Genomic DNA, 22781 nt, shown 5'->3' with positions numbered 1-22781 from the left:
ACCATCTTCTTCTCATTTATATTCCAGGTCTTTGTGAATTTTGCAAGGCAACAACATGGGGAGGATGAGGCCCGGGCTTATTACAACCCAGTGGACATATCGAATGAGCTGCCGTTGGAGTCTGTGAAGACCTCCCAAGAAGCAGAGAAAGTTTAATGGAAGAAGCAATGCACTGCGCTTACAGTGGGCCAGCAATATATTTTCAACAAGTAAAAATGAGCGTGTTTTCACTGGTAATGACAGTCAATTATAAACCTGAAGAAAGTTTGGTACTTGGCTTTAAATCCTTCTGTTGTGCCTTAGGTGGTCTTCAAAACTTGTTGCACATTTTAAAAAGCGGGTAGACATTTAATATTTTGTTTTGTTTTCCATTATACTCAAGCTTAGCCGTCTCTATGAATTAAAACATGTGAATTAACGAGTCAACAGCTGTGCTGAATGGGCTTCTCCAGGCCCACAGCTCAGGTCTTGTTGCTTTCTGCAAAGGTTCACAAGTGTGAATCCTACAGGACTTTGCATGGGCTTTGTGGAATTATGTGTCTCAGTCCAATAAAAGAGGCAGATTCATGTAAATTTTCATGTCTAAGGTAAAGAAATATTGCCACATTGATGGACGGTCATATTTCAGAGAGGTTAACAAGCTAAGATGACAGTTCTGTTTAGTTTCGAGACATATTGTTGATTATGATATGGATAAGGGCCAAATCATCGACTACAATGTAAGCATCACATATTGCACAGCACCTTGGATACCTCAAGCTTTACTTGCAAAATGTTTTGAGTTACTTATGTTTAAAGGTTTTATCAGCTGTTTACTGTTTACAGCTGTCGAGTCTATTGATGAAAAAGCAAAAAAAGCTAATGATGTAAGAGTCTTTTGGCACCAGAGATGCTAACAGACAATAGACAACAGTTTTTTACAAACTCAAATTGTCTTTTCTGCCAGGCATTACAAATATTGGTGGGATGTAAACAGATATGTTGGCTTTGAATGTTCGAATTAGCATTTGATTAATTGCAAGTGATGTTCAGTGACAGACTCAGAGGTTACGGCCGTGGGGAAATGCAAAGTTGTCATAACATGTCAAGTCTGCCAGGATGGTGAAGCATCCCATGTGTACACATTCAGAAGTTTACAGATGCCACTGTTTAGAGCTTTTCTGATGCTGCGTTAGATGCAGCATCCATGAACGGAAGTTGACACATATCAGGCACATTTCTTTAGAATTCATTATTGTCATATATGAGTATATTTGGGGTTTTTTTATGAGTTTTGTAATGGATTGCCTTCAGATTTTTTCTGCTCAGTGGCTTCATAATTGGATATGCTTGTATTTGTTTTTTTAGTCAATGAATAACCTTCTCAGACCAGTACTGCAGTGCCTCCCCCTCAAGCACAGAATTTTACAATTAAAGCAAGCAAAATGTCATTTCCCATAAAAAAAAATTGTATACAATAAATAAACACTTTATAAACAATGTTGAATGGGAACTACTATCACATAATTACATAAGGTTTTTTATTGCAACATTAATTTCATTCACTTTCTGTACATATGGCAGAGAGATATCGTCACTGAGCAGTACCGTTTGTCTCCTCTTCTTTCAGAAACTTAATAAAACCTCAGTGCTTAATGTAATTTGTATTCTCTGCTAAGTCCTCACAATGCTTTATTATGCCTGTTGTAAAGAATAATGACTCCTATTTGTACTGAATACTGCTTTTCCAAGACAAGTGATTAAACATTTGAACAAATTGTAATGCGACTCTGAATTAATGTTTGTTCGCTGCCATATTTGTCCAATGAGACATTTTGGTCCTAATTTGAAAGGCTCTTTAGTTTAACTTTCTAAATGCTGCCCTATTTACTTGTCCTTCGTTTCACTATTTTCTATCTGTCTCCTTGAGTGTAGCTTTTAACTGCAGTCTCTCATACTGCCTTCACTTTAAGTCCACGGGATGCCAGAATACAGACTGTATCACACTGGGAAAGGCACTTTATTTCACATTTAGTGGAGTGACTCCATCTCAAAACCAAAGATATTTTGCCTGAGAATGAATTCATTATCTTGTCAAACTATCAAACAGACACTTTCTGTGTGTGTGGACTCTCGATTTATTATGCCTCTTGGAGCCAATTCAGAGCTGGTGTCCCTGAAGTCAAACCAGTTGTGTTGCAAATTAATTTCCATAACTCTTATTTTGGAGGAGTCCGTCCGCTAATTTTTCATTTTGGCCTGCTGTAGTTCAGGAAGAAGAGCCGTAGTCTCCCAATCGGAAGGCAGGAGTTTTTATATGTCCTTGGGCAAGACACTAAACCCCACGTTGCCTCAGATGCATATATTGGTGAGGGGAAAAAAGCACTGTGTCGCCTGTAAGTTGTGGACTTAAATGTGATGTGTGTATGAATGGATGAATGTGGCTTATACAAGCACTTTGAGTTGTCATCTCGATGACAAAAAAGCTATCAAGTAGAAATAGAAAAATACTTTATTCATCCCCCTTGGGGGAAATTCAAATTGTCATGCAGCTCTATTAAAATATTTACAATGACTGGATATTAGAACAAAAATTATCATACGAAATAAATAAATAAATGTGATAAGAACATGTCAGCAGTCACTGTTAAAAATCCTTATGGCTGTGGGGACAAAGGAGCTCCTGAAATCCTGAACCTCCTGAACTCAGTCCTGCAGCACAGTGAGATGAGCCTCTCACAGCAGCTGCTCTTCTGTCCTGCCAGGATGCTGTGGAGGGGGTGATTTCCTCTTCATCCGCTGCTCCACCACAGTTCTGAGAGGGTCCATCTTCATCCACCAGTTTATTGTTCAGTGCCACCCCCAGGTATTTGCAGGACTGCACAGTCTCTATCTGCCCTCCATCAATGCAGACTGACTGGCACAGTGTTTTAGATCTCCTGAAATCCACAGGAGTTCAGGAGAAGTATGATCTATTCACCAATAAAAACATCTCCAAAACTAAAACTTTCAACAGTATGTATATGGATATTTGTTTAGCTTGTGAGCAGCAGCCAGACATGAAGAGTTCTTTAAAAGTTGCTATAAAAGGTTCTGTCTTTATGTACCTTAAAATGCATTTTTTCCAAATTAATTTGAAGTCATCTATAAAAACACCCGGTTAAAAATGTATCTAATTTATTTAGTCTAGATTGCACTAACTTGACTTCCACAAATTTGCCACATGTATAGGAAAAATGTAGCCATGCAAACTCTTTGTTCAAATTGAGTTTATAGTGTTGAGCTAAGTACAGCACATTTTTGCTTTTTTTCCTCATTATTATGCCAATTCCGGGGGGCATAATGCCGGCATGATCACACAACCTCACAGAGGTGATAGAATTAAACTCTGAAGGTAAGATTAATCGCTAATTTTCCTAATTATTTCCTTGCACTTTTTGTCCCCCAAGTAACATGTTGCTTTGTGTGCACAGGTTGCTTTTCTGATCAGGAAAGTCGGCCATGCAGAAGGCAGCTAGACAGCCTGTTTATACCCTACCAAATGGTTTGAAATGATTTCTCACTTTTTGTTGTTTTTTAATCATTATTCCAATGAAGTGAGGAGATTAGAAGGACTACATTGAAATCACTGAGCCTAAAGCACAATTTCAGTGCTACAACTGTGCGTGCATCTGTTTTGTCGTTTGCCAAAAATCTTTTTGACGGCGACAATCCGGCAAAAATGGATGCATATGTCATTTAAAGTGAAGGAAAACTGGGTCATTTTTAAACTGCGGCTATATTTCAACTTTTCTTTTGTTTAAATATAGGCTATAAATCATCTGGAAGAATGCTCCATGTCAAAGCAGAAGCGGTGTGTTTGCCTACATAACGATCTGGGAAGTCAGTGTAAAAGAAACAATGAACTCGCTGCCTAACACAGTCATGTTGCTTACAGTTGTGCTGGGACAGCTTAAAGCCTCGGCCAAATTTTCTGTTGGGGAAACCCTGCAGTTAATACGTAAAGATGAGGATGAGAATGATGGTGGGATATTTCATTTTGTTGTTCAGCTGTATTTACTGGACTATTAATGGAAAAGACACAGGTAATGGAGGTAGAGATCGAAAGATAACCTTTAAGCATAAGATAAGCACAAGAAAATATTCAGAGAAATGGAAGTCTGCTTTTAAATTGCTTTTAACATGGCCAACTACTGAAAAAAACATTCTAATAATCTCTTCTAATTTGGCACAAATAATCTGTAGAAACTGGTGTTTATGTGATGTTAAATCAATGCAAAAGAACCATGATTGATGAACCAGAGCTGCAGGGTTTAGCAGTTTTGATAAGAAGACATCAAAGTCTGTGTCTTTTTGTACACCGCTACCTTCAACCACCAATCGAAGTGTGATAGTCAGACTTGGTGGCAAACTCTGACTGCAGATATTGTCTCTCTGATCTCTGATCCTTATTCCCTTATTTGGACCTTGTTACTATTCTTTCATATAACTGTTCAATAGCAAAAGTCGCCTTCAACTACTACGTCTCTGAACCTGTTATGGTGATAGTCTGGCAGTTTAATTTAGAAACACTTTAATTAGCAAACACAAAGCTAGCTCAATGTTTTCGGGACAACGGAAATCCTCCCGACCACTAATCACACTATCACACAAGCTGTTTGTACACTCAGGGTCAAAATGGCACCAATGCATAATGCATCACAGCTGAACACGTGGTATGAACTTACTTACATCTGAAATCACACAGAATAAGAGCGCACACACAAGCCATGCACCAGTGACCAGACCAACAGTTATTATGTAGAGATGGGAAAAGTATATGACGAAATTAATCTATAGATTAATGACTGATTAAGCAAGGTGACTGTTTTCCCAAAAACTTCACAACAGTGGGTAGGCAATCAGAATAACAGCAGTTGGAATTGTTTTTGTTTCTGACCATTTAATGATACCATTATATGAAAACCGATGGCAATGACATGACTTGGATAAGCTTTTTAAATTTGAGAATTTCTAAATGGCAAACATCCCCATTAATAAACCTTTTGTGCTTTAGTTGATTCCATCATCAAGGAATACTGTGTGGAGCTGGTGGAGTCAAAGTGGTTTGCTTTGATTTTATGGACCAGATATTGGTCCTCCTCAATATCTGCTGCTACTGTGACCAACATCTTTGGAACCGTAACCCGGTTAAAACTTGCACTGAGAAGCCTTCAGGCAGCTTGCCATTTCAGAGCAGGGAAACTTATCCTACATTTTGTGATTACACAGCCTGGAAAATATATGATTGGTCAATTTCACTGTTACTTCAAATATATCCCTCATTACATGACCGTGGTGTTGCCACTAATCACAGAACTGATCGCATTCCGAGCAGCACAGAGCTGGAGAAACTTTGATAACAAACTGGCTTGTTTCAATTAACACTTTACATTCCTGCACAAACTGAGTCGACCAATGCAAGGTCTTTATTTTTTCAGAAACGTTTAGCCTAATTAAATCAACACACACACTCAGAGAGCAAGTAACGACAAAATGCCAACATCCATCCATCCATCCATCCTTTTTCTATTCCCACTTAATCCAATTCAGGGTCGCGGGGGGGCTGGAGCCTCTCCCAGCTGTCATTGGCCAAGAAGCAGTGTACACCCTAGACAGGTCGCCAGTCCATCACAGGGCCACACAGAGATAAACAACCAAAAACACTCACTCCTAAGGACAATTTTAGTGACACCAATTAACCTAAAATGCATGTTTTTGGACAGTGGGAGGAAACCGGAGTACCCAGAGTACCTGGAGAGAACCCACGCATACACAGGGAGAACATGCAAACTCCATACAGAAAGGCCCCAGCTGGGAATTGAACCTGGAACCATGTTGTTGTGAGGCGATGGTGCTAACCACACCACCCGTGTGTAATACCACAGTTTGAGAACCATGGGCTAACACAATAGTGTTATTATGATTTCAGTCTGACTAACATGTTTACATGTATTTCAAAGTGGATATGGCTGATTTCCTGTCTGTTAATTCTTAATCCTGGGTACTTCTAGGTTAACTCTGCACCCATCATTACTCCAAATAGTTTGTAATTGTTTCAGATGGAGAGAGACCTTCCTCCTGGAGAAAGGCTCTATCTGAGAGGGAGAAGATATTGGGGGAAATGTCTTTTATCGTCAAATTATTATTTTATTTTCATTTCTATGAAATCAGTCGACTCAAACATTTAGAGGACACATATTATTATGATGATAATATGCTTTTATCAGTCATAATGCATACAAAAAACACTAAACATTTTACCAATCTCAATGTCAAGTACAAGAACACAATAAAAGGCACTGTCAGTCAGAATGTGAAGATTACAGAGTCTCTGCAATCCTCTCAGAATGTAATAATCATCTGTTCTCAGTTTGCTATATTTGCTTCAAGATACCTTTTGTGGGCTGCTGTGAGAAACTCGTCATAGGTACAATGTCTCTGTTCATCTCATTCCAGTCTCAAAGTAGTGCAGACACCTCAGACAACCTGCACTCTGTCAAGTATAATGTTTTAAATGACCTTCTGTTTGTCTGTGCTTCTTGTTTTAATGACTATGGCTCAGTTTTATCTTCAGATTTATTTTCTTTCCTTGGTCTGCAATTAGTCATTTTAACTATTTGTAAAGCCTGCGGTGAAACGAGCTACAGTGGGAAGATGCATCTAAAGAGCAGTCTTTTGTTTAGTGAATAAATGTTTTTAACTGTTTTGATAAGGGAAACTCAAACTTTGAATAATATAATTCATATCTCCCCATGGCAGATTTCGAAACAGACTTCACATATTGGCATAGCATTGTTTCCTTTTATAACAACTTTATTTTCTAATGACAGTTCTTGTCAAGGAGCACGTAAGCCAGGAAGGATGAAAAGTAAAAACATCTGTCGTGTATCTTGGTAGCAACAACATGATTATTGGCAAGTAACTAGACAGGGATTCACTGTGTACACTGCTATGTCTTTACAAAGCAAACGCGTGTCTGCTGCCTAATTAAAGTTTAAAATATTTTACTTCAGAACTTTGAATAGTTCAGGTACAAATGATGTCGAGGACGTTACAGTATGATCTTAGGGCCCAGGCTCAGTTCATTATGTATATAATTCACAGAGCCTTTTTATAAGGATAATACTATAAAATACATTAAATGTCATTTCAGGAGTTTTTAGAGTGGGAGATTATTAACATAGTGGTGATGAGCTAAGACTTAACTTTAATTTTACATTTCCATCAACTCCATTTTTTATTATCTCATTTTCTTTTACTTCAAATCCTCTGGACACTGAGTGGAACAGAAAGCTCAGCTTCTGAAAAGGACAGAACAAAAATCTTGTCTTGGGTCAGATGTTATAGACGTCAGCCTGGTAGAATTTCTATGATAATAGATATCTGGCCTAAGACCTTCTGTTCTAGCCTTTGTTTGAATATTGATAGATATTTGAAAAGTTAAATATTCAGAGATGAAATCTTCGTCAGTTGAATGTCAGTTAAAAAGTAGTTCAAATGATGGTTAGTATATTAAAAAAAAAAGTATTTCTCCTCTTCTGCCTGCCATGGAGTTCGTGTATGAAGCCAAATCCCACTGAAATGTGATTAGTCAGAGCTACTCTAAGCACTAATGGAAATCAGAAAGCTTCCAATACCAAATTATTGTCCCTTGTCTATAAAATCTATGCATCTGCACTGTCAGGTATAGTGAGTAACCCTAGTCTTCATGTTCTGGTGAGATAACATGCACTCTGGCATTCATATGGATGTTTTTTGGACATTCTCCCAAATACTGGATGGTATTATGGCATCTGTAGGACCCCACCACAACGCAGCCTGAAGCAGGTGGAGTCACGTTCTATGTTTTGACATTCTGTTCTACAGCTGCACGTCATCATCAATCAAAATCCTCACCTTACCATTCATGCCACAGTTCTTTTGTCTGTTTCGTCAGGTCAGGCTTTGCCTCCATAGTCTTGTTGTTCACAGTTTTATTAATCATAGTCATAGTCTTCGCTCTCACAATCTTGTCTTGTTTTTGTCTTGCTTTGTTTGTTTCATAGTCTTGTTTAATCATTGTCTTGTTTCGATAGCCGTTTTGTTATTTATCCATATTATCCATGTTTTGTTAACGTTTGGTATTTTTGATAATCCGGCTCAGCCGCGTCTTTTGTTCAGCCTTGTGCCTTTTTTGTTAAATAAATCTGTTTATTTTTGAAAGTCTGCATATGGGTCCTCCCTTCTCGCACCACATACTGACAGAAGGATTTTGCCATGACTGATGGTAACCAGTAAACTATATACTGTGGGGAGGCGATTGGTGATGACGTGCAGCTGTAGAACAGAAAACAGGTGACTAGAGTGAGACTAAATGACGGGGCGAAAAACATGACCAGAACCTGAAAACATGGTGAGAACCTGAAAACATAACAAAGAACCAGAAAACAAGAATGTCAAAACATAAAACGTGACAGGTGGCCATCAAGTTATGGCTGTTTCATTCATATGCTGCTAGATGTTTAATGAAATACTCGCTAAACGACATTGGATGATTTTGTGGTGTAATTTCAAATGCCTGTGATAAGCTGTCATGTTGTACTGTAACCAGACATCAGCAATATTACTGTAAGTACTACTGCATGTATAAGTGGTGATTACAGACAAATATACTCCTGTATCCTTTATCTTTCTCTTTTGTATTGTAAACTCCAAACAACACCTCACTTCTCATGATTGTAGACCTTGAACTCACTGTTTGCAAAGTAATTTGAAAGAAAGTGACCTAACATGTGTTGATACAGTAAATATAGGGTCTCCGCGGTGCCAGCAGCTTAACAGTTTCCCCAGAACTCATGTTATTCCCGATTTAGGTGTTAAGATGCAGATGTTACAGATGGCCAAGGAGAAAAGTTCTTGTTATCTCGCGAATTGCATGTGATGTATCAAATATGATACAAACAAAACAGCATATATGCAAATTATTTCTCGTTTGACGTTTTTTTACACTTTTATAAAGGGCCAAAAAATCATTATCACTAATAATAACGATGTGATTTGATCGATATGAAGAATCTTTGCAGGCTGCAGCACTATACAGACTTTTTCTTTTTCTTATTTCTATTTTTTATCTCGAGAATTAAGATATAAAACATGTATGTCACATGCAATTCCCATGGCCTGTGATGACAACAATATGCTGCCAAGAGCAGCTCTGAGCATAAAAGGAAGTAGCTGACATTTGGGGATTGCAACGAGATCTTGGTGTTTGTGGAGAAAAAAGTCCTTCTTAAGCTTTTATCAGGACTGAGAAGCTATTTTGATTCCTTTTTTTGGTTTGGAGACAGATTTTTTTTTCCTTTCCTTTTTTTTTTTTACCTTGAACTTACTTCAAGTATTTGTTTGCTGTTTAAATGAGGTACTGAATTATTTATTTACTTATTTGTCTCTATAGATGACATGGAGACCCCCTCTTGCAAATGGATGCATGCAAATGATAGATTTACTCATCAATACTGAACAGTAAAGATTAAACCATGTCCTCAGATCATCTTTTGTAAGAGGGAGCTAGATTAAACATAAGCAGGAATTTGATTAAATGTCAACTTATAACACTGAATGAATTATATTTTTCATTGCAAAATAATTCATTTTTATTCGTATTGATAATTCAATGTGGTATCATAACAGCAAATGCACTTCCTGAGATCTTATAATTGAGTGTATATGCCAAGGAGTTGGAGTTTTATTCAACAATGACTTTAAGAGCTGAAGATTCATTAAGGGTACGATTTTTCCATTCTTATCTACAACCCCAGCAAACTCAAGTCTGTGTCTGTTTTATAAAGTTCCCTTTGTATATATAAAATGAAGGCACTTCCTATATGCTGTATTACAAAACCAGCTGACAATCTGGGTCAAACATTGTATAGAGAATTCATTTTCTCCTTCGTAAATGAAAAGTCAGGATAAGAAGAAAACAAACTTAAGTTGGGGTAAAGAGAAAAAATACCATCATACTTTTCTGCAGAAATATATCGAGGCCTCTCCAGAGAAGACATTTTGACAGGCTGAGCACAGATGTACTGTAATGAATGATGCCTGAATTTCCCTCAGCTGCTTCAGTTTCAACATCTTGGTGTTGTATAAAGTTGACTGACTGACTGACACACTGTCTTGGCATACTGAAACCGCTGAGTAGATCTGTGCCACTGTTGAATTCGGTTGCAGCACCTGAACTAAATGGCAGTAAGATGCATAGCAAAATATCGGTATGACTGAAAAAGTCAAGTATGGGTACAGTTGGTGTTGTCGCTTCGGAAATTAGTTTCAAAAGCTTTTTTGCAGATCAAAGAGAAATATATAAGTGAGCTTCAGAGCAGCTCTGCACCATGCTTTTTATCATTTTGTCCAAAGTAGTTACTAATAATTCTTCACACAGCTGACCTCAGCATGACTGCGTCAACAGTATGGACAAAATATCACGACTGCTTCTGCTGCCTTGTGAAAAAGCTTCTGCTCTGCCCCATGTAATTGCCTTTGACTTTTTTTTCTGCAAACCCTCCATCTTGTGTTTTGACTTATTTTTAGATTATTAATATTCCATCTCTTCTGTCTTTATTCTCAAAAGGCAGTGTTAAAGCGTTCAAATGATTGCTTCCCACAAATTTCTTTAAGGGTAGCTATTACGTTCGAGAGTAGTGATATATCTGGTTTAATGAAATAAGGATTATTTCTTTAGTCTCCAAGCCCTCATGTGATGTGCACTGGATGTGGTGAGGCTCATATAGATGAGGCATTTAATAATTTGTATGCAGCACTGCTTTGGATTGTTTTGAGCCACTTCAGAGCTTTGTTCTGTTTTCTTCATGTGACTGAATGACCTTTACAGCAGCAGGTGTCGAGGTCTAGGAGACAGTGATGACCAATTCTGTGACGAGGTTCAGTCTAATCGAATCTCTTTATCTTTAACAAGGCAGGAATCCTTCAAAAATAGCTATGTTGACTGTATATTGTCACACTTACACTCCAGGGTAATTTAAGTTGCCCGTGATGCTTTTTATTTATTTTTTTGACAACATGTCTCTGTGCGGCTCCACGCTGGGACTTGATGAGGGTTCATGCTCGCTGTGTGGGCTTCGATTCTCTTTTGATTGGTGCTCATTTAGGATCTCCTGCAGCGATGAACGCTGCAACACTGCTCAGTCTGAGACATTTCTCAGCGCCATCCAGCTATTCTCTTCCCGTCTGGCCGCTGCGCCCGAAGCACTGCGCACATTTATGGCAAATGGGTGGGGATGGAAATGACTGATGCTTTGCCTGATTATGGCCATTTTGATAATTCAGCTTTCTTTAAGTCACCTTTGCAATCAGTGAAGTCCTGTTCTTTGAAATTACGTACATCATTTCTCTTTGGAGTAGCTTAACTTTTACAAATTGCAATTGTCTATTGAAGGGGAGGTCATTTGATTGGATTAACGTACTTCCAGAATTGTAGCGATGAAGAATTAATCATCAAAAGACACTTTAAGGCAAACAGTCAAGCCAAATACACACATCTTCTGAACTACTGACATCCAGCAATGTTTCACAAGTTCATTTCTTTGCTTTTGTCTTTGCAGTTTTTTCTTTGGTCAGCATTAATTTCTCTATAAATACTGTGTGAATGAAGGTGAAGAATCAGGGCTGTTTATACAATGTAAACTTTTTGCCTTCACACAGCAAAGAAATGTCACAAAATTACTTGAAGACAGTTGTTGATTTTAATCTGATGTGTTGAAATAAAACTGAGTTTTTAAAAACATTTTGAATTTGATAAGGCGGGTATAGAAAATGGATGGATGTCTTAAAAATGCATATGCAACAGGAACAGCTATAACAGTTATTTGAAAGTAACATATTTTGGTTCTTTGGTGACATTTTTGCAAACGGTTGCAAGACTGTGTTGAAACATGATGGTGCCTCTTTAATGCAAACTTTCAACTGCATCAAATGAGAGTTTGCACCACTAAAAAACAACTATTAGGCTTAAATGTGGCCCTTACACTTCATTTAGTGATCATCAACTAAAATATATCTTCACATAAGGCAGACAAAGTGAAAGGAGAAACTTGTCATCTCTATTTTAGCAAACGAGCCCCCGCACTTTAACTCATGAAAAACATTAATTAACTATGTTTCTGAGCTAGATCTTCATCTGGCACACAACAAAAAAGCAGCCCCTTTTTAATCAGTTAGGGTTCATGGAATCAGGAAGTAATGAAGAAAATCTTTACCAGGTTTTAAAGTTAAATACCTGAGATACACAACAGCACATAACATAATTAATTTAATCAGATATGTGTGTTTAGTTAATGATTTATGCATTACGCACCCTACTTTTCACCAGAAGAAAATCATTTTCTTTTTAAAGGATCAACTTCAGCGATGGGATAGACTAGTATTGGCAGTTTCTCTGTCCATTAATCTGCCAGTTGCCAGTCTTCTTCTGGGAGACTTCTGTCAAAGAAATGTGTTTACCTGATACAGGTTTAGCACCAACATGTTACAAAAAAGGATTTTTGGTGTAGTAGCAAAGTAAACAAGGCATGTGCATTTACTTTTTGAAACAGATAGCAAGTTTATGATTTACTAGCTAGTGACATTTTTTGAGTGATTTGTCTAAATGAACACTGCCTCAAGTGAACCGGGGCTTAGCATTAAAACTCACATGGACTAATTTATTGGCTGACAGAATTTGTGAAGCCTGTCGTCCAGAGAGATTAGAGGGTTTGGCAGTTGGGAGAGTCAAAACAAATCGAATTCTAGTGCTGGATGCACTTGTTATGCATTTTGGACCTCTCTATGCACTGGCCTTACACAAATGAGTGTTTTGTCTTTATATGGGCCAAAACACATCCTTTTTATTAGTAGATTTTTATCAGGCCTCTTTAAATGCAAGGTTTTTAAGATTTGAGCGGTATTTCAAGAATAAAACATGTATAAGACATCGTCCTCTGGCAGCCATGTTTGTCTCTTTTATTCCTCCCAGATTCCTCTGTCATGTTGTCTGGTTTGTTTTACTGTGCAGTCTTGACCATTACGAGGAGCCTTGAAGACTCAACAGTAGTCATAACTTTGTACAAAACCTTGTCTGTAAAGTGAGGCACTCGCTTGAAAAAGTACCATTGTTCTTGCAGACAAAAAGGGTGAAATAACAAGCAGGCTTTCACAGCCTCTTGCCACTTCAAACACCTCAATGTCTAATGGGTTGGTGAAAAGGCTTGGTTTCTCAAAGAGGTTGCTTGAGGAAAAGAAGGGGAGTAAAACTAAGAGGAAAGAAAACTGAAGGAGAGTTCACAGCTCCAACTCTCTAATGCCCTTCTGTCTCGCTCTTCTTAATGCCCCCCAGTGCTTTCCAGTCTGTTTTGTGGCTGGGCATGCTTCTCCTCTCCCAGTGTTTATCTGACATCATGAGGGGTAGTCAGCTTCCTCCGATTCTCTTGACAGCTCAAACCCTTCTGTGTGCACACAAGCCAACTTCACCAGATGACAAAGTGCCGCTCAGCCTGACGACAGAAGCACACGGCTCCCAGCATGCTTTGCCCTCAGCACGTCACCTACCTGGTCTGGCACAGACTCAGCCTGGGAAACCACATCATTATTCACTTTGACAGGGTTTTATGACCCAGCAGCTACACCCAGGCTTGTTCTGGGAGCATGAGCAGATGCTTGAATCTGTCGTTGCGGCCCTGTAATCAAACTCCGGCTGACTTTCGAAGCAGAGAGCCCTGCAGTAAACAAGCTGGTTGAGGTTGTGATCTGTGCTGGGTTGATAGCATGTCTAAGTGAGAATCTAAATGCCTTAAAAAGGTAAGCCCGAAAGAACATATTAATGCATCACGCACATCTGTCTGCAGGTGCATACTGATCAGCAAAGCTTGATTGAAAACAGGATGATTCACGCTGGTCTTTATTTTGATGCAGCAGCTCAGGGCAGCATTTGAAGACCTACCCCTCCATCTCTTTGCTCCCCTTCAGGAAACAGCCTGTCGCTAAGGCTGGTGTCAACTCAAGGCCCTAAATTTCCCGCAAGCAAAAGGAGGTGTGTTATTTTTTTTCCAATGTCCCTTCTTAAATCAAATGAGGTTAGACCTTACCGTCATTGGAATATAAAGTAGGCGAGACAGAGGGACGCTGTTTAGCAGCAGATCTGAATGGGGTAACACAGCATGAAAACTAACAGTATCAGCACCCTGCACTCTCACAGATAAGCACAGTCTGCTGAAAAAGAAAGAGATGCATATGTTTACCATCACTGTTCTTCGCTGCATCAGGAGAAAAACTGGTAAGGACGTGCAAAATGGCTGACCTTTAAAATGCTGTAGCAGCTGAACAATTCCCTTAAACTGTCCTTATTTTCCTCTGAGATTGCAAAAGCAGAAATCTGACAGAAAACAGCAATGATATCTCAACTAGTCTTTTCTGGGGGGGGAAGCAAAAACATGTGTGCCCTAAAATTCCCAACACTTTATTCTGTGAGAAATGAGAATTACAGCTTTTTTTAATCCCAAAGGTAAGCAGCTATTGAGGTAGTACATAACATGCATTTTTTGCTGTGACGACTGTCTTAATCATTTGATTTGAGTGCATGTGGGTCTGTTTGTGATCATATGGGCCAAAGACTAAGGATGTATATACAGTAGCAGCGAAAGGCCAGGCGGATCGATCAGCAGAGGTTTAACACCTTTTGTCAAAGAGCACATTTCATCTTGCCGGTCTTTGCTCAGCAGGCTTCCTGTACTGAAGTTGTTCTATACAGAATTCAAAAGTCAGTACTCCAAAATCAAGAGAGATCAAGAGCTGATCCAGGGATTTGCTTTTTAAGAGAAATATCATCCACATATTTTAATCAAATGGTTACACAGATCTATCAAGATTACTGAATTAGTAGCAGTTCACAGGACATTTTAACTGCCATCAAGAGAGCCCAATGCCAGATGGGTGTTGTTAATTCATTGCTACCATCAGCAAGAGTTGAAGACCTCATTCTAGACCTTATTTCAAAGGAAACAAAAACAAGCTATCACCTGATGCCCTTTATCATCAGATCAACAGAGCAGCGATTCATAGTCGTTTTGGTAACTGACAAAATGTTTGCAAGAGGGTCTTTGCAGGTTATATGAATTTTAACAAAGCCCTGCCCTGACCTGTCTGCAAAGCCTGCAGGAGAGCAAGTGTGGATGTTTTGGACTTTTCCGAGTTATCTTGCTGCATCTTAGGCCTGAAAATAAATAAGAGAAACAAGCTATCCACCAACTTGGTGGATAATATTGCTGTATGAGCTGGACGTTGTCTTTTTGTGCTTTCATCATGGTTATGTTTCATGTTTTTGTCTTTCTAAGCTGCACTGCAGCTAAAAACAATTCCTCGTGCCACAGTAAGAATCTGAGGTCAGCTCAACACTCGGTAATAGAAAGATTTCATATCTTGTAGTTATTTTGTGTTGCATTGAAATGGTTGGATTATTCACAACTAAGATACTTTTTTTGTGCTAAGTAAACTAACTTTGAGGAAATAAGCTAAAAGCAACAGCAACAAATTGCTTTTCCTAGATTATAGGCAATAATTGCTTTTCAAAGTCCACTAATTTGTTATCAACCCAAACCACCTTTTTAGAGTTTGCTGAGTGTTGCAGCCTGTGCATGTTCTTATCTTAACCTCTCTTGTTCGACAGTTAATCAAACCACTTTACTTGTCAAATGGATCACCTGACAGCAAGAGCAACAGCTCTCAGCTCTGAGGGAGGTGAGGCTTGCAACATGTGCATTTGTTTGGCCCCAGTCTTGCAGCTGCTTGTTTGTGTATCTAGCAGCTTTGATTACCGGGCTGAAACCCACTTGGCACCCAACATCACTAGAATACATTGACGGCACGCAGTAGTCTCAGAGGATAGGGCCAGAGAAACAAGCAGGCTGGGTGTTTTTCCTGTGGTTTAAAAAATAAATATGCTGGGAGCATCATCATAGAGAGCAACAGTGGCACCCTGAAGTTTTTTCAACCAATTAGTGTATGCATGAATGAACTAAATTAATATTCATTTGTTTTTATTTTTAAATGCCTCATTCATGCAAGTTTTGCAGCCATACAAAGGTGGGTCTCACTATGATTGAATAGAAGGTGTAATTACAGAACCTGAGCAACTCAACAACCGAATCTTTTTTTCCTCAAAATAAGAATAAAAAACAACAAATCAACAACCTTTAGAATATGCAGCTATTGGATGATTTTGATTTAACATTTCAGTTTGCAGTGAGCATGAGTTTGCACAACGAGATATCAAAAACCAACTCTTGATGGATTAGAGGAAACAAATTATTACAAGAAGTACATTTAAATTAAAAACAATTATGCTGGTGTAAAAGATTCCTAAGAGCAGCACTTTCTGTGCCCAAAGAGCCTTGGATCCAGCTTTCCAACAGAGAGAAGTTTCTATTTTATATGCTATATTTTTAGTCAGACTGGAAAGGTACTACTTCCAGTAGGGGTCCTTAGGCAAGACCCCCTTACCCTACCTGCCAACCTGTAAGTCGCTTTGGATAAAAGCATCTGCCAAATGCATAAACACAACATAACAATCTATGTTGAAATGGTGGTAAATCTGAAAGGTTGTTAACAAAAAATAGTGAAACGATGAATAACATTAGTGGATGCCACTTATGCTTCCTCAAAAGATAACTCAGCAAAGTATTAGATTCCATGTCAAATAGCCGTGACACTAGTTACAACTAAAAGTTGTCTAAAAAGTCTTGCTGCATCATTAAGGGAAATAATAATGCTTGTAGATAACAAGAACAAGTCCGCTGCCTCCCTTCAGTCTTGTGTGTCCACACTGCTATGCAAACAATGCTCTCATATCTCAACCAAACCCAAATCACAAGTTTTTTGGTATATATGGTAAGTACAGAGGTGAGGCTCAGACTTTTGATGGCTCTAAGCAGAAAGACCGTTCAGAGAACGTGAGCATTTCAGGCCCTGTCATCACAGAGAGTTTATATGCCACCAGCAGAGACGCTTCACACTGTGTGACATCATAAGACACAATTCATGAGATGCATCCTCTTAATTACTAAGCCATAAAGGCACTGTTGGTCCAGCTTTTGAACTTAGAATGCTGTTCACTCATTCCTGCCTCTATTTAATCACCCTCTTGCTAACACACAACCATGGGGTTGTTGTGTCTGGTAGTTTGTTTTGAAAAAGCAAAGTTGAGTTATTTTCCATGTAAACCTCTACGTTTCTTACTGGGATGATCTGTTGTCACTCTTAGAGATCGAGGATGTTTCCATTTCATAGCAGAGTTGCTTGTATAAGCAAAAGGTACAGAGGTCTCTGTGTTTTTCACCCATCCCTAGATTAATTTCAGCTTTTCAATCTTCTCTGTGGGCGGACATTTTGATCAAACTAACCTCATTAGGATCCAAATAAAAGCCATGAAGATGGACACTTTTAATACAGGAGGGGTAAGAAGATCAGAATCACATGCCCCCTCTGTACCATTCAGAGGCTCCCAATCAGCCCTCTGTGGCTCTGTGTGCTGCTCATTCTTCTACTCATGCTGGACAGAAGGGGACATCTGGGATGACATTCTGAAGCAGATGCAAAGAGTCCATTACAGTTGGCCCCCAGCTCCTCTGCCATATTTCCTCTGTCATTGTAACCACGGCAATGAGATTCTGAGGGAGGTGACCAAGAGCTTGGCCCCATCCCCAGTGCAATCTGCTTTCATGACAGTGGAGCAGAAGTGGTTGTGTGTCGGCAAACCCACTGACACACACACTCACACACACACACACATAGGCAAAACGCTATGCCATATGGCTGTGGCAAATAATGAGGGTCATTAATATGTCGTTGAAATGAGTGATTGATGGATGGCGGGCGTCCTGAGTGGCAGGTCCATCCACAATCGCAAACTTTGAGTTGATGGTGTCATGGCCACGCTGGCGGAAGCACAACAAAGCTGTTTCTATAATGATGTTGCAGTGACAATGTCAAAGCTTTTACCTGGCATGAGTGACCCATCTCATTGAGACTGTTGATGGAATTTTCTGGATTATTGAGTAAAAGTTCAAGAAACTTTTCTTTTTGCTAACCCTTGAGCTGAAATATCATTGATGCCAGTCCTGTCTGTTCAGCTCGGTTTGAAGTGCTGTCATGGCCCAATATGATTATATTAGGCCTTTTAAACAGGTAAAAGAGAGTGCTTTGTAAAAACGTGAAAGCTAATGCCTTAAAGCATGGCAGACTTTCATCTGACTTCAGTCTTTTCACAAACTGTTACAGCCAAGAACAGTCAGCGACAGATCAATAGCAAGTTTAACCTCTCTCTGAAATGCAGCTTATACTAATTGGTGTTTTTGACGGCAACTCGTGCATTATAGAGGATCGTTCTTACATTAGTTAACAGATGGCAGCATCAATATATCAGCCTGTATGTGAAAGACTTTTTTGAAAGAAGCCTTTTTCTTTGGACATAGACTGTAGAACTGATCACTTAATTTGACCAAATTGACTCAGAGATTTAATTTAGAATCCATTCAGTTTGGAATAAAAAAAAGCTTTTAAACACTAAGAGTGCTCTCTCTTTTGGCTATAAGGACAAGAGGACAAAAGAGGAGGTCTAAAATATCTTTGTCTGAATAAAGTTTGGAAGGTAGAAAAAGCTGTTGAATAGCATTGATGGTGAAGAGTGTAGGAGTGCTAATTAACAATTTGAGGCCTCAAGTAGAAGGAGTAGAAAGAAACAAAACAGCTTATCTATGCATAAAACCAACCTTTGAAACTTTCTGGTGTCAGCTAAAAGTTCAGACTTGTTGTAGAAGCTCTTTTTAGCTTATGAACAGCACTACACGGTCCTAAGTCTGGACCTGAAAAACATTCTTATTACTTTAAGTATGTCCCCTGGTTACACTTCCAATTTTAAAAATTTCCTTTCCGATAGTATTCCAGCATTCATTTGTGAGTTGTAATAACTTTTCAGCACTTTTGGCTGCTCTGCCTGAACTTAGTGGTAGGATGATGTTTCAAAATGTTTACAGGCAAAGATAAAATGATTGAGCTGTAATAAATCCCATTACTGTGGGGAGGATATGGGGTAACAAATGACGTTTTAGTGATTATATGAAACCAAATGAAGGATTCGGCTTGTCAACTTACAGTAAAATCTGAGAGCTCATAAAGAAATAAAAAGCAAAACAAAATCAATACCTCAACAAATACTGGTCTGCATTTGGATTTGGATTATTAGACCATTTAAACCTGGTGGCCACTTTTCGTAGGTCTAACAGTGTTTGTAAGTTTAGTTTATGACAGAGGCATGCTTTAAAAGCACTCTCATTTTAAAGTGTGCTTGGGTAGAGGACAGGTTTTTTCTCATAGTCATTTACACAGCAGTTTTGAATTATGTATGGCTGCAATCAGAGGGAAAATATAATTTGTTCTCCTTGACAAGGGTTACTTTTGTAAGGGTTTCTTGATAAAGAAAATGAGCTCAGATGAGTCTCAGAATGTGCAGAATTTGACACTGTAAGTGGGTTTTTAAAATAATCGGTTGAGGGCGATTGGGTGGTTGTTTTTCTGCCATCAGCTTGCATTTACAGATGATGACGTGCTGCTGCTGAAGTCTGTCAAATCTTAAATGTTGAAAAATAACCAAATATCTGTATGTGAGGACCTGAGATTGAGAATGGCCTGTTTTCATTAAGGTAGTTAATTTAATTCAATCTTTTGATATTCACTTTCTTCATTATAATCAGAAAGAAGAAAAAAGAAGAAAAAAAGTCTGACAGACTGTCAGACAGAATTGCATTTTTTTTTATTTTGCTGTTTGGTGCACACAACAATTTAAGTAATATAGCTTGTGGACATAGATCACTGACAGTTTTTTTTTTCTTTCCCGTGTTAAAGATGTGATGAGTTCACTGAGAGAAAGGATCCAACACAAAGAAGCAGACAGGTGACAGTTCGAGAATATAAAGTTTGATGATAACAAAAGCAGAAGTCATGCACAGAGCAGCAGCCAAAGACACATAAGGAAAACAAAAAAGCGATGTCGGCAGGGGGAACTTTAAATAGGCTGCTTCAATTATAGCGTTTGAAGAATAGAAAAATTGGAAAGTAATGTTAGCAGTGTAAGTTTGTTATAGAGCAACAATCTTAGCATTTAGTACACTCTCAGTGTTTGACACTATTTGATGTGCCTGGTTTGTTTAAATCAAAGTGAAGTTAATTCCATTAGCTGAATATTATCTTTGATAGATAATGTACTGAAAGACTAATTGATGTATTACTTTGTTTTCTATTAGCTGCACTGTAAAATGGGCTTGGTAGTTAATTCATCAGTTACTTTTCAAAAAGGGTTAACCTTTCTTGAGGTTCAAATTCCCATGTATCAAACTTTTATTGGATTAAATGCACACTGCTATGGTTAAATTTGATGACTGAAGCATTGATATTTAATTTCTGCAAAACTGACAATACAATCAGTAAGTGGTGGCTAAAAACCCAACATTTATTTAGTATAATGTGCAATGAGCACTTTTTCTTTTGTTCCATAACTACTACATAAGATACTGTGTGCAGTTGGCCTAGCATAGCAATAAACATTTTTAAAAACCTCAGCAGGAACTACATTTATGGTTTTATACAAATATGAAAAATGTATCAGAAATGGGAGAAATGGGAATCTCCATATAGCCTGCTCACTGCTCACACTTCTTTTTTTACAGTCCGTATGTCCGTTACAGTCCACACAAAAGACTGACAAAAGCAGATGCAATATGGATTTAAATTTTAAGATTCTTTTTTTTCACCATAAAGTTGTTAGCAGTGCACTTGGTGTTTTATAAATGCAAGGAAGGCTCTCTAATATATGACAGTTGTATGTATTGGCTTACGCAATATTCTTGAAAGTTTTTTTAACCTTCAGCAGTAGGTTACTTCATACTTTGTTCATACTTCAGATGGCCAGTTTCAAGGTCCTCAAGATTATTCAAAATTATCATGATTAATTTCAAGGATGTCGTGCCAGTTCCCTGGGCCCTTAAGATGAAGTGGCCTATTCAGGTGTTTTGATTGAAACAGAATTTGCCGGGCCAGGTTAAGTAAAGCCCAGACCCCAGCATGGGGGTCCAAGGGCACATGATTGACATTTCCAAACACCTCCAGGGCCACAGTCAGAGCCTAAAAGCTGCCGGATTTCCAGCCGAGTGAGCGACCCCCTCGAAAGCCCATCAATGCAGAGGCTGTATGTGTTCCACCCACACCAGGCGTCCCCTGCTGTCGGGGAGACATTAACAAGGCAGGTTGTGCCCTGTCCTCTGCACTCCAACACCTGGTTTTTCCTGTTGACTGTTCACTACATCCTCTCTGTGAACCCTCTGGAAAAAGGTGACAGATGTGGCATTGCTGCCTTGAAAAGTCCTAACACTCATTTTCCGGTCGTGCTGTGACTGCTGCTATTATTTTTATATTTTTTTCTTTTTTGTCTTAGATGTTAGACATTTTTAAACCCAGCTGACAGCAAGACTTAGTCTTCTGAATATGAGGTCATTAAGTTGTTAAAAAATATATATCTTACCCTCTGATTAGTTCTACCTGGTTACAATTCAGGAGTGACAGTTAGGGAATTACTGAGCAGAAACAGAGCTGAAGAAACAGACCTCAACCCTACAAAGTCAACCTGACGCCCAAAGTCTTTTTTGTTTTTCTCACTTTGTCAGACAGTCTTAGGGGAAATTAACTGATGAAATCATGCTGGCAACAGGGTTGCTATAGAAACTTCACATATAAGACTTAGGCTGGAGTTTGTCACCAGAGAGAAAACAGGGGAGGGAGAGATGGGGAGACAAAGAGGTGGCAGTGTTGAATGCTCACTGGAGAGGCATCAAAGGTTGAGTCATTTGCAACACAACATTAATGCCACGGTTTATTTCTCCTCTTCCATAAAGCATTCTGGCTGCAATATTCCTGCTGCAGGCCTGCCTGGGATACCAGATAGGAAGGTTTTCTTTACTTCCCAGCACAGTGTGCCATAAATATCAAGGTAGACGCCATCATTTTTTTGTTATGAGATTATGAAGAGAATTGGACAATAAATTATACTTATTACCCATCAGCCGAACACTCCATGCTGTCAGTGTGTGTTTGTATTTCAGGAAAATCACTTAGGAAATGCCATGTTTCTGGTGAACAGTCCAGAGGTGTCATTCATACATGAATTGTTGAAAAGCATTGTTCATCACATGTTCTGTTACTGGCCCCTAGTGGATCAGGCTGGAAATAAGAGAGCAGCACCACAAGTGTTTAAGTAACACTTGTGCAGTGCCGCAGGGTAGCTATAATTTTGTAGTCTCTTGACTATCCTACTATTCCTACTCCTACTATGTTACTTTAAGTGAAAGCTGCAGGCCTGCATGGTGACCTGTATAACTAATAGAATACCAACTTCTATTCTGCTGGGATGTCTTTACTGCTGTTCTGCTTTGGTACAAAATCAATATTTAGGTTCTTGTAAGTTCTTATGACAGTTTATGTTGTTAATAGTGCTGCTGTGATTTAATAGATTATATTTACAGGGAAGCTAAATGGACTTTAAATAAAGGCAGATTTAATTTTTAACCAACACCAACATTTGACAAGCTGATATCCTCAACACAACTAATGGACTGAGGAGAGGAAATGTCTGTGCTTTAAAGACATAACTTAGACTCCCCATAAAATCTCTTTAGCTGAGAAAAATG

General features: G+C 38.7%; 1 protein-coding gene across 1 annotated transcript in view; it reads left to right on the top strand.

Annotated features, from left to right (window-relative positions):
* LOC140281484 (phospholipid-transporting ATPase ABCA1-like) overlaps positions 1 to 1747 on the top strand; it is a 152340-nt gene extending 150593 nt beyond the window's left edge. The window contains exon 50 of the mRNA XM_072375916.1: positions 28 to 1747. Coding sequence (XP_072232017.1) covers positions 28 to 156 — 129 coding nt within the window. The 3' untranslated portion in view covers positions 157 to 1747. The remainder of the gene's footprint in view (positions 1 to 27) is intronic.
* Positions 1748 to 22781: the final 21034 nt, after the last annotated feature.

The sequence above is a fragment of the Leuresthes tenuis genome, unplaced genomic scaffold, assembly GCF_036924035.1.
Source record: "Leuresthes tenuis unplaced genomic scaffold, fLeuTen1.0.hap1 SCAF_22, whole genome shotgun sequence".
NCBI lineage: Eukaryota > Metazoa > Chordata > Actinopteri > Atheriniformes > Atherinopsidae > Leuresthes > Leuresthes tenuis.
This window is presented reverse-complemented; position numbering and strand designations above follow the sequence as displayed.